The sequence below is a fragment of the Equus przewalskii genome, chromosome 4 (genome assembly GCF_037783145.1).
Source record: "Equus przewalskii isolate Varuska chromosome 4, EquPr2, whole genome shotgun sequence".
Classification (NCBI taxonomy): Eukaryota; Metazoa; Chordata; class Mammalia; order Perissodactyla; family Equidae; genus Equus; species Equus przewalskii.
Window position 1 is genome coordinate 46,803,344 of NC_091834.1, and position 12,709 is coordinate 46,816,052.

At 37.6% G+C, this 12,709-nt stretch overlaps 1 protein-coding gene across 6 annotated transcripts in view; it reads right to left on the reverse strand.

Moving 5' to 3' along the window:
* The window catches only part of ETV1 (ETS variant transcription factor 1), a 90,341-nt gene that overhangs the window by 26,785 nt on the left and 50,847 nt on the right, over positions 1-12,709 (reverse strand). For all 6 annotated transcript variants that reach the window (XM_008529395.2, XM_008529393.2, XM_008529394.2 and 3 more), the window contains 2 exons: positions 12,368-12,556; positions 7,908-8,155 (listed from right to left, as the gene is read on the reverse strand). In XM_008529395.2, coding sequence (XP_008527617.1) covers positions 7,908-8,155; positions 12,368-12,556 — 437 coding nt within the window. The remainder of the gene's footprint in view (positions 1-7,907; positions 8,156-12,367; positions 12,557-12,709) is intronic.

Here is a 12,709-nt window from a genome sequence, read left to right on the forward strand (position 1 = left end):
GGAGTGTTAAATATCAGGTACAAAAAGCCAAAGTTCATGGGACCATAATCATCACTGCACTGGAAATTACTAAAGATGGTAATAGTGAAAAATATCTAGAGATTTTAGGAGGAGAGAAAAAAACTATGTATGAGCAATAATGGGAATGATTTGTGAAGAGTCAGTCCCATACTGAACACTATTAAACATATAATAGGTTTTATCAGCCATCTGTAACTTGCTCCTTGACTCCAGAGAGAAGAAAACACTTCTCTCTTCCAATGCCTTGAAGCCAGAGGGGAAAATAGTTGCAGTCAACAATCCCTGTATACATCTCTAAAAGACTGCTCAGGGGATCTTTACCATGTCTGTAGAAGAAGGAAAGAGGAGAAATGCGAAAAAGTGCCTGGTCTTTGGTTTTAAATTTATAAAGGATTGTTTACTATGGCATTATGACAATTTAACATTTATCTTCCAATGTCTAATATCTGGTAAAGAAAATGGTGGAGAATAAAGTTCTGAGTTAAAAATAAAAAAACACCATATTTTGGAGTTCAAAGTTGAATACTTGACACAGCCATGTGGGGAGATGATAAGGATTCCTATAATCTTCCATCCAGAGAAAACATGGACCAGAGCAAGACCACTGGAGTGAACACGCATGAAATTATTAATTTCAAATAACATTTTTTCAAGGCTTTAAAAAAATTCAGTATTCTTTTAGGAAATGCTTTTTAAGGTGGTCCACAGATACGTAAATAAAAATGAGGAGATGAACCTGAACATTTTCTAACGTAATACTTCATATTTTTAAAAAATATGATTTTTGATCATGGAGACTTCCTTTTTGGAAATGATGACTCTTGCTAGTTTATGGCCAGAACTGGATATTCGAAGTAAATATCAGTAGTCTTGTCTTCTACTCTCTCTGTTCTAGACAATTTTAATTAGCATTTTTCAACAGTTTATTTTTGTAATCACTGAATTCCTTGTGTTTCTTGAACAATATTTTTGGTTGTTTACCTATGTGTAACTCAATTGTTCAGAAAGGATGTAAGGAAATTTAGTAGAAAATATGTATTTCTCTGAAATAGATATCTTCTAAGTAAATAATAAGAAATCATTTTAAAAAATAATATACTCTGATGATAGCATTTCTAAGACATTATTATAGTCATAATAGTAACAATCATATAGTAATAGTTTAGAGATGGACTACTAAGTAATTTTCTCCTTCTGAATTTGGTTGTTTTTTTTTAATTTTGTGCAAGTTGTGTCAGTTGATTGAGGCCCTATCAAATCATCTCCAAACACATAAAGCGCTATTTATGTTTCTGTGTGGCTGCAGAAAATATTGTTCTTCTTGCTCTGCTGTCCACTGATTTCATCTTATAACTTTTACTTTACAGCCATATTATATGCTCTGTAAGGGGAATCCCAATCAGTGCTTACTAGAAGCAGCACCGGGAATTACTTCACTACTTACCCTAATATATGATTAAGACGAGGACCCACCAACACAGCAAAACACACAACAACACTCACAACATAAAAATCTTCCTGTCTTACCACTTCAGAAACCCAAGAGTAGCTAACTTTCTTGATTAAAGTGCCTGGGCTTCTGTGAGTACCAGATATATTTGTCAGCTCTGACGGAGGAAAGTTCAACATATTCCTAGTTTTAACATATTCAACATGAGGTAAATATTTTTTCAGTACCTATTTCATTTCTCTGCCTGCATATAATTTTTCTACATCCTAAGGACAGATAGCACTTTCTAAATTTAAAGATTTGTCTATCGGCCTTCTTCAAAGTCCCAAGGTGATGAAGAAGTATATGAGGAACGTGGGAGAGATTTCTCAGAGGAGAATGGATGGATTTAAAAATGGAGGGCTCTTATTCTCCCAAAGGGAAACTTTCCTTACATTACATATTGCAGTCCCTCATAAGCTTTCTGGGAAAAATCAGATTTGGCTGACAAAGGGCTGTTCTAGTTAAATTTTAACCTATTGAGCTATCAAGAGTTTTAACAAAGAAAGAGTGAAGTCCAATAAGAAGGCTCAGACAAACTGAAAGTTCATATACTCAAAGAATTTTAGAGCTGCTTGGGCCATTAATTTGCTCCTTTTCCTGCTAATCATTATTCAGTTTTTTCCAGAGGAACTCTTAGGGAAAGTCTCTTCCTTGACAATCTCAACTCTTGGCAATGTTTATGGTATATATATTTTTAAAGGAAACAGGATGCATTTTAATCCTAAATATCACGTGAAGTCCTATATTTTCCTATCGCACAACAGCGAGCATCTAACAATTAGAATAAAACTGGTGGACCACTTAGTGTGAAATGTACACCCCCAAATTAGGATGACCACACTTTAGGTCTTAGAGTAGATGCTGTCATTGTTCTAGATCGTGCAGAGCTTTTAAAAACCATAGAAACATACTTAGTCCAAACATTAGAGAAAAGGATCAATAATATATGTAAAAAACTGTGCATTAAAGTACTTATTTTGGACAATTGATTAGAAAGACAGACTGTAAACTATGCTGTAAACTAAGAATAAGAAAACCTTGGTTCTAGTTTTGGCTGTTTTACAAAATATCTAACTGATGGTAAGTGAACTTGGATAAGGCTCAGACATTTTTATCTGTACAACTGAGGGGTAGAGAAGGAATGTGAACCAGGTGATCCAGAAGAGCTTTCATGAGTTTTAAGATACATAGTTCTACGAAACAACTATTTGTACCAACTTCCCAATTTAAAATAGTGCTAACATTTGCCACCACATAAATGTTACGCGCCTCCAAGTTGAAACAAGGCCTCATCAGTACTAGCAGGAAAGGCCCCAGAAAATACAATTCAAAAATACAACAACATTTTCTTCAGGACACACGTGATGTCAGCTTTCTCCTCTACCCTCTACTTTTACTACTTCCTCTTCTGAAGCTCAAGGTATGCACTTTCCCCCATTTTCTCAGTTCAGCAACCTTCATCACATCCCTGAAAGTTCTCCTTTCCCACTCATTATTTCCAGCTCTTAGATTAAACTTCACCACATGGCTGGGAGGCAACTTTGAAACTCATTAGAGTAATAGAAGGGGCCTCCAAGACTAAAAACACCTCATTAACGTGTTGTCCTTCCAATCAACTCCTAGGTTAAGATTTTAATGCACTCCAACTTGAAAGGAGCACAGCACCAACAGTGGGTGGGACTATAAGCACTGTGCAGGGAGGAACCTGAAACCCACAAGGAGCACATTAATTCTCCTCCCACCTCTAAGGCAGCCCTGGACGCAAACTAACGCAAAGTCAGGTAGGTTTGCAACGAATGAGAATATAATGTCATCCTTTATTTAGCATTCTTTTCACTTATAGGACTGCTGTGATTAATTTGGACACTTCTCTTCTTAAACTCTAAATGGGTTATTTTAAAACGCACTTATTCTGTCTGCTCAGGAAAGTAGTGCGTAAGCATTGTTAAAATACAAGGCACTTTATAGACAAAATAGAAATTGCCTATAATATCACCACCCACAGATAGCCACGGCATTTCTGTACTGGGTCTTATTTTGAATCACTTATGCTTTACATATATATATATTCAATAGTCTCATTTCATTAAACATTTTTTAAAAATCTGACCTCTAATGGCTGTAATAATATTTCTGTTATAGATAGCCATACCTATTTTACCATTCAATTACTATATATTTGTAACATTTCTCTTTCTCAAACATTCATTGTGTCTTTCATTCCTTAAGATAATTTCCTGAGTGTGAAATTACCTGATCAAAGCGTATGAACGTTGCATGCTAGTATTTTCTTGAGTCAAACTTTAGTTTCATGGGCCTACCTCCTCCTAAAAATACTACCCTAAACTATCAAAAATAAATTAAAAATGAAACAAAACACCAACCAATCAAAGAACACATACAACTCTAATAAAATATGCTGTTGTGAATATCTAAAATATTTGCCTTATTGGGCATTCTGAGCCTGGAAAACCCCATATGCAAGCATGAAAACGACAAAATAACCATGATTCTATGAAAAGGGGGCAGTGCATAAGGCACTCCAAATGAAGCACTCAATCCTTTTTATATAGTCACTTCGCCATAGGGGCAAGAAAGAGAAAATCGTGTTGGATTCAGGAAAAACCAACCAACCAACAAAAAACATACAAACTGCTTTGTGCAGCACTATTAGGCTAGAGAAGAAAAGGAAAACAACAATAATCAATGTAATTGGACTGTTTAGAATTTAATATCATAATATAATCACTATCACACTGTACTGGTTCACCAAATTAGCCCTAAATGTCATTTTTTTATCACTTTGGTGTCTTCTGATTCAAGTTTTTTTCTCTTCTCCTGAATAAAAATTTCTACTCTACTAACATACTATTTTGCATTTTTTTAGCTTAAATACCCAGCAGTTGAAATTGCATTCCTGTAATTATAATTACAACTAATAGACCTTCCATTTCCCATGTCATAATTAACGTCAGGCTTTATTAGAGCATAATCATGCTGCCTTTTCACTTACAAAGCTTCTTTTATTTTCACAACATTTACGTTATATTGAATTAAACAATAAAAAGTTCTAGAGGCCTTCTGAAAGGACAACCTTTGGATCATAGATGCTAAGAAAACTGACTATGACCCTTTTTGCGCATTGTTTTTAAATTACATAAAATATTTTCTAGTGTGTTATTGTTCAATATCAACAAGTGTACCAAGAAATCAATGATTCAGTGATAAGTACATTAGATTTCCTAAAAAGGTTATTTAATGTACTCTCAGCAAGGATGAAAGAACTAACGACAACAAAACAAAACACCTGGAGATCAGACTTGTTGACTGCAGTGTATGACATATACAGACATGTCAACTTAATTGCAGCAATTTGGTGGCCAGTAAAATACATTTTGATATGCACAGATTAATTTTTCATAGGCCCTGGTTACACTGTTGCTTCAGTTCTTTTAGACCACATTCAGAAGACACAACTTTACCATTTATTCAAGCAAAACAGAACTGAATCCTATTGGCAATACTGAAACTGGAATTCAAAGGTATCATACAACTTCGGCCATTTGAAATATAATTTAGAAGGGAGAAAGTAACATAAATTAATAGCTTCTCAAATATTAAACAAGTGTTCCACAAATCATTTGCAAGGTATATGGTACACTTATAAAAGAGATGCCCTACATACCTTTAAAATATACTGGACTGTAATGGACTGAATGATTGTGCCCCCCAAAATTCATTTTTGAAGCCCTAATGACCAATGTGGTATTTGGAGATGAGCCCTTTGAGAGGTAATTAGGATTAGATTAGGTCATAAGGGTGGGGCCCCCATGGTGGGATTCCTCCTTTCCTCTCTTTCTTTCTACTGCGTGAGGACATTGACAAAGTGGCCATGTGCAAGCCAGGAAGAGGGCCCCCACCAGAAAGTGAATCTGCTGCCACCTTGATCTTGAACTTCCCAGCCTTCGGAATGGTGAGAAATAAATGTCTGTGGTTTAAGCTTCCTAGCCAATGGTATTTTATTATAGCAGCCTGAGCTAAGACATGAGCTATGCTTTTTAGGTTATAAGTGACTGAATCTGTGCTTTTGAGGGTTGGACAGTAACTGACTCTGAAGTTTATATTCTGTATGGCTCACAAATAATGCAATTAAATTACAGCACCAGCTCCTATTTTTTGCCCTCATTGGATTATTTAAATCTCCTTCTTATTTGGTTCACATCTTCTCAAGAAGAGTTACATATCCTCAACACTATGTCACATATAATTTTATACACAATATAAATATGAGGAGAAAATATGTATGTATGTGCATATGTATTTGTGTATATACCAAAGAATCAAGAAAATGGTTTCAATGTTAATCTTACTGGGATTATACGTATAAAAACATTTCTAGAACACACAAAGGAACTTTAAATGCTATGCTCTACAATCCGGTTGAACCAATTATTTGGGCTATTTTATATGATTTCCATGTGAAGTTTCTTGAAATCATGGTGAATTAGAAAAACATCAATTTAAATTGATGCATCAAATTAAAATGTGGTTTAGAGAATAAGGATAACATCAGTTAGCAGGATTTGAAATTTACAGAGAAAAATGAATCTGGTTTATAATAAAGTCCATTGTATTGCAAGATTCTTAATTATTGATGTAAATTATGGGCAAACATAAAAGGTTCTAAACTGAAACCACTATGGCACATTTCAAGATAGTCTCCAAACTACAGGGCCTGGGGCAATCATCCAAATAAAGGCCTTCACCTCATATGTTTAAATTATTAAAATTAAAACCCAGTCAAACAAACTGATAAATAAATATATTCTCTCCTCCCAATCTTTGAATATATACCATCATAGCAACCTGGAATGTCAGATCAAATCTAGAATTTGGGGAAATCTCTAAGATTTGCACTGGAATAGGATAGCATGGAGCCAGTTTCCAGTCTTCAGACCCCAGCCCACCCCACTTCCTGCCTCTCTTCCTATTCCTTGACCCCACATTGTGCCACACCATGGGCACCTCACACACAGGCATATGGGCGCATCCAAGCTCCATCCTCATCCTCCCACAAACAGCTGTCCCTTGGCCACCTCCTAGGACCTAGGGGCATCCACAGGAGCAGTCTGCTCCGCCTTCAGAAAACTGCGCTTGGGATAAACATGCTCAGGTTCTGGAAGTGGACTCAGGGCCAACTGAGCAGGGAATTCATGGGTCCTGGGTAGCTGGTACTCTTTCTAGAAGTGGAGGCGTGGCCTCTGAGTGGGCAATTCCTCTCAGTCCTCTAACCTTCTTGCCAAACGAGGAAAGGAGGCCAGAGGGAGACTCTCTGCAGTAGGGCTCCCTCTTGGTGAGCATTAAGGGCAGTTCATATCAAAGCAGGTAATTTTATGCAAGTTGAAAATTCAAGACCTAGAGACAATTTTCTTTCCTCAAGTAGAACTGATAGAAAAACTCAGCAGAGTTATTTCAAGAGAAGCAATGGTTCCTTCATAAAGAACATCCATAACTTTGCATCCCAAAAGGAAATTACGTTGTTTTCAAATACTTCCAAGTCCACAACAATCTACTGACCAATTACAATAATAATATTAATATTTCGCAAGTACACAATGCCCTTCTTATAAGCATTAGCTTTTATTTCATACATTTTTCAAAATTCCTGAGATGTTTGAAAAGCAGATGTCCTGATTTTGATATTATAATAGGAGAAACTGGGCACAGATGAGTTAAAGTAATTCTTCTAAGGTCTCAAGGTCAAATGCTGGCAAAGTTGGTGGTAACATTTGCGATAGATTTAAGCGCTCCTTACTTTCAGGAAACCTCTCTTCTCCGTCTTGATATACTACTTCGTGGGGCCTTTCTGGCTCAGTGAGACTAAAGTTAATCTCCATGAATAAACCATAAATCTTTATTTTTGCTATTCCTCTCCTAATACGTAAGAATCTATATTTTTGGACAATTGAAATCTTGCCACCAATGAAAGAAAAAATAAACAGTTCTAAGCAATGTGACCTAGTACAGAAAAATATTGCTTTCTGTAAAATTGTTATTAAATTATTAAATAGCGCTGCTGTAGCAAAATGGAAAGAAAGCTCAGAATCAAGAAAAGAATGACAATGTTACTCTCTGAGGCTGAGAGTGTGCTTAATCTTACAAATTGCACTTTTTTGGACTGGTTTCATTTATAGACACTATTTCAACTATCAGCTCATGCCAAAATGGTTTGATACTCCAACCCTCCATAGACAGGGGAAAAATTCAAAGAAGGGATAAAATCGGAAAGATTCCACAAAAAATGGTCAGGAGCCACCCAGTCTGGCGCCAACACTAATCAAAGTGTCAAGCAAGTAAAAAGATGTCTTGATTGTAACATAAAGCGTGGGCCTACCTGAATCATATGCAAAATCTCTGGGTTCCTGTTTAATCATCAGAGGAGGGGGGAAGCTTTGGCTGGCTGCACCACCAACCATGGTGTTGTGTTCATACACTGGGTCGTGGTACTCCTGCTTAAAGCCTTGAGGTGGGAAGGGGATGTTTGGCTCAGACATCTGCCGTTGGTACATAGGACGTCCTTCCCTTGGCATTGTCGGCAAAGGAGGAAAGGAATTACAGGGTTCAGAAAGCTGGCGGCGAAATCTAGGAAATAAGAGAGCATGTTTCAAATAAAATGGTAACAAGGAATACTCTTTAAAATACCGGCATGATTTTTAACTACTTAGGTAATGAACATGATACTAACCGACCTGAAGTGTGAATCTTTACCAAAAACCAAATTTCTCCTTCCTGGGTAAGTAGCACTGTGCTTTTTAATCATAATTTGACTTGTGTTCCCTCACTAGTCTCTTGCAGCACCATTTCAGCACATTGCAATAAGTTAAAGATGTGCTTCGAGTAGTGATAGGAGAGCAGTGCACTATTTTGAGAAAATATGTATCCTGACAGTTAAAATGCCCAATTCTAAATCAGTTGGATCGTTTTCCATATTTCTATATTAAGAGGGTCTCAAATAATCATATACAAGAAAAAAACAGGAAAAACAGAAAGAATCTAATCTTAAACTACATCCCCTTTTATTCTGTTACCAAACTAATCAACAAACAAACAAATCAACCAAATAAAAGGGAAGGTTTTCCTTCCCTTACCAGCAGTTACTGAGGAAGCAAGAGAGAAATGACTCTCTTCTCAAATGGGGAGGATTCAAATCTTCAACAGTGTCCTAAATCACATGGTATTCTAGTGAGAAATGAAACTGGGAAACATTACAGAGACTGAAATCCAAGCTGGCTTTTAAAAGACCTTTTTTTTTTTTTTTTTTTAAAGATTTTATTTTTCCTTTTTCTCCCCAAAGCTCCCCAGTACATAGTTGTATATTCTTCGTTGTGGGTCCTTCTAGTTGTGGCATGTGGGACGCTGCCCCAGCGTGGCCGGATGAGCAGTGCCATGTCCGCACCCAGGATTCGAATCAACGCAACACTGGGCCGCCTACAGCGGAGTGCGCGAACCCAACCACTCGGCCACGGGGCCAGCCCCTTAAAAGACCACCTTTTTATTGTCAAATAGCAACACAGAACAGATTGGCTTCCAATAACTCCAAACAAAATATCAGGATGATAAAAACAAGCATATAATACGCAGCAGGCCTGCAAAGATGAAAATAATGTGTATGTGTTGCATTGATTTGGGACAAGGCACGCTGTAGGTAATGAGGAAGTTCTGAGGCCTTGGCAGAAGGCTGAGAGTGAGTCTCTGTGTTCCTTCCTTCTTGGTTATACTGTGTAATGATTGGCTACTCACATAATCGTTTGGTTCTGTGTTTCTCATCCATAATATCATTGACCCACCACAAAGATGTAGATTAATTAAAGATTTAAAAGTGGTCTAAAAATGCCCCAAGAGTGCTTCAAAATAACCTATCCAACATTTCTATGAGCAAATATAAGCCTGTTAACTCCCCCCACCAACACTAAAAGCATTCCTGAGACTTTAATTTGGAAAGTTAACATTTAATTTTGGTAATGTTAAATAAAAATAAGGTAAAAGCTAAAGAAAGGCAAAGCAATTGCTTAAGCATTTCTAAGAACACTCCATACTGTGATTTAACTCTAGCCTCACCAGCTACCATGGAAAGCAATGAAATTTCACCTACACCTGCAGAAAACAAACTTAGAGACTCAGATATCGCAAAACAGTTAGGCTGACTGGCACTGCATTCATTTCCCTTCTCTTGCTTATTTCATTAGCCAAAAAAAGAAACAGAAATTATCATTAAGAACTGTCAAGGAGTGAATCAGAAAATTGTAACTTGAAGTTATAATAAGAAACCAGCTCACTTGTGAAGCCTTAAAAGGAAGTTAATAATACTTGTACTAAAAGCTTCGTAAGGAAGCGAGCCATTTGTTTTTACGAGTTGACCTGATTCTACTCAGTACTTGCTGAGGACCACGTATATATCAAACATACATGCTTCATAGGAGGCTACAAGTGTTTGGTGCCAATCTTATCAGCCACTGACCAACCGTAAAAAGAAAGTGACTCAAGAAGCTTCTGGAAGCGGGTTAATGGGTAAGGAGAGCATGCTGATGAACTCTTGGATAAAGAAAAACAGTATATACAAGTGGCAGGAAACACTGAGAAAAAGAGACAGGGCTCCTGAACAGTGGGTTCAGGAAACCGTGCCAAAGGGCTGGCCCGAGGAGCAGAATGAGCCTCAGGAGAGGAAGCAGGGTGCAGCCCTGTTGGCCATAAAGCATTCCCAGAGTGAGGTGGGGTGCCAGGGCTGGAGGGGGCTATTTGAGGAAAGGATCTGTTCCCAGAGCAAATTTGCCATTTATAACTGAGGGACTGTCAGTTGTTGGCTAGAGCCCTCCAAGAAATCCTCCTCAGAAACATACGGCTTCAGAGATTTTCCTGGGATTGGCCAGCTGGTACTATCCTCACAACTCAGTGGGGGGCAGTGGGAAAAGACCCCGAGCTTCCCTCTTATAGTTCCGGGCCGGCTGTTCTCAGTCTCCAATGTTTGACTTCAAGTAGAGAAACTAAAATGGATTTGGCTAAAGCATTTCAAGTTAGGTCACCTCAGAACAGGCATACTGCTTGATCAGCAGTCACCTTCCATAGCTGTTTTGCACGAACGGCATACTAGGCAATCTAGAATTCTGGCACTCAATTCAAGGGTGAGAGATTCAGGTATCAAGAAATCTGGGAAGTCACAGAAGTGGACAAAATAAAACTTGCTTTCTTGTTTGTACTCTTTTTCCCTTTTAGTCCTGCACAATGTGCATCTGTTGAATGGCCCACCCTGCAATAAGATTTCTTTCATCTGTATTTACAAAACTGTTTACACAGATGCGCATACCATCACCCTCTGACAAGGTTTCAAGTCTGTGGGGTGAGGAGGGAAAGATAATAGGAAACATTTCATAACTAAAGTACAAGAGGACTTGATGGAAACAAAGGTAGAAAAGATATGATTTAGTTTTACATCGGAAAGAATGACATCTTCATCTTATCCCTTCATACCGAAAGAGAGTTACTGAAAGTGAGGTTGAGTCCCATTAAATAAACTATAAAAAGCAGATCTGAGTATTCCCTTATTTTCAGAAAGTTGCTAGTAGCACTTCTTCTGGTTTCCTCTGCTGATCTAGAGGATTCCTTTGGTTGAGTTATTTTTATAATGGTGTGTCAGAGCCAGTTTGTACTGGCTTATTGTTAAATTTTCAGGAATTTTGTGAGCTAAGTGTTAAACACATCCATTATTAACAATTGGATTACGTAAATTAATAATTTTTTAAAAATTATAACAAAGGCAACAAATACTCGAAACTCATTGCTTCCTAATTATTTTACTACATTTTACTCTAACTATGCTCTTGAGGTTATGTCTATTTCTGTATCGGTATGGCAGAAACACTAAATAATGGTGCACTACTGCACATCTCTTTCCAACTCTACATTCAGGGTTGTCACCTTGACAGCCTGGAGTGGGCCATGGGGGGGATATTTACATCACAGACTCATCAAATGCTACAGATGAAGTCTTTTGGTTTTTCTCCCACAGAACCTGTTGTTCCACATTTACAGACTTTATATAAGTACAAGGTAGAAGGGGAGGGAAGGATGCTGCAGACAATCAACGTGTGTTTTAAGTTGTATCATTAAGAACTCTAAGTCCTCCAATGTTTTATTTAAATATGAATTTATTCATCTCTAGGAGTCAAGAATTACCCACTACAGCATTCTCCCCAGCTCCGCACTCTGGTTCTTACCTTGTGTCTTTCTAAGGAACACTAATTCAGTCTCTAACTCTTTAACTTTATATTCTCAGTATCCAGGGTCCTGCATCTGCTGACATTAAATATTCATCACTTGGAAAGCATGGAAAATAGTTTTAATCAAATAAGTTCTACGCTGCAAAACTATGTACAGCTAAATCATTCAATCTAAGGTAAAGAAGCTAATTCCATAAGCCACCTACTAAAATTAGTCTCCTAACTTTATAGAACAAGAACACACATATGCTCATAAAAATGGGATGATCTGATTTAAAGTTTAAGTGAAGCAATTTAATTCAAGCAAAGCGAAAGGGAAATGTTCAAATGTCAGTATATAGATTAATTTTCCATTTTAGCAACCAATTTAAATGTTTATAAAAGAAATGTTTATAAATGACCTTCTCCACAAATTATTTATAACTAAAGATAGAGCAAGCTCTTCCCAAAAATACTTTACATAGATGTGCAAAATTAATATGCTCACTTTAAATCTACCACAGGTCTTAGGAACTGGTGATAGGAATTCCTTTCAAGATTGCTAAGAACAGTTTTAAAACAACCAGTATTTGCAGTTTACCTGTGGTCCATGGGGTAGCTGCTGTCTTGTATGGACTGCGATGGAGGGAGGTGAGCTGGGAAGGCGCGGTCAGGTTTCGGAGTGTGAGTTGAGTTTGGAGATGCATGATGTAGTGGGGACACTGGAGTGCTGGATGGTGTCGGGGGGTTGGAGGGCCTCATTCCCACTTGTGGTTTCTGATCATAGGCACTACCCAAGGAACAAAGAAAAGAAAATATTTGTTTCTTTGGAGCAATTAAAAAAACATTTTTTGGGCCACCCGGGTGGCGCAGCGGTTGAGTTTGCACATTCTGCTTCGGTGGCCCGGAATTTGCCAGTTCAGATCCCAGGTGCCGACATGGC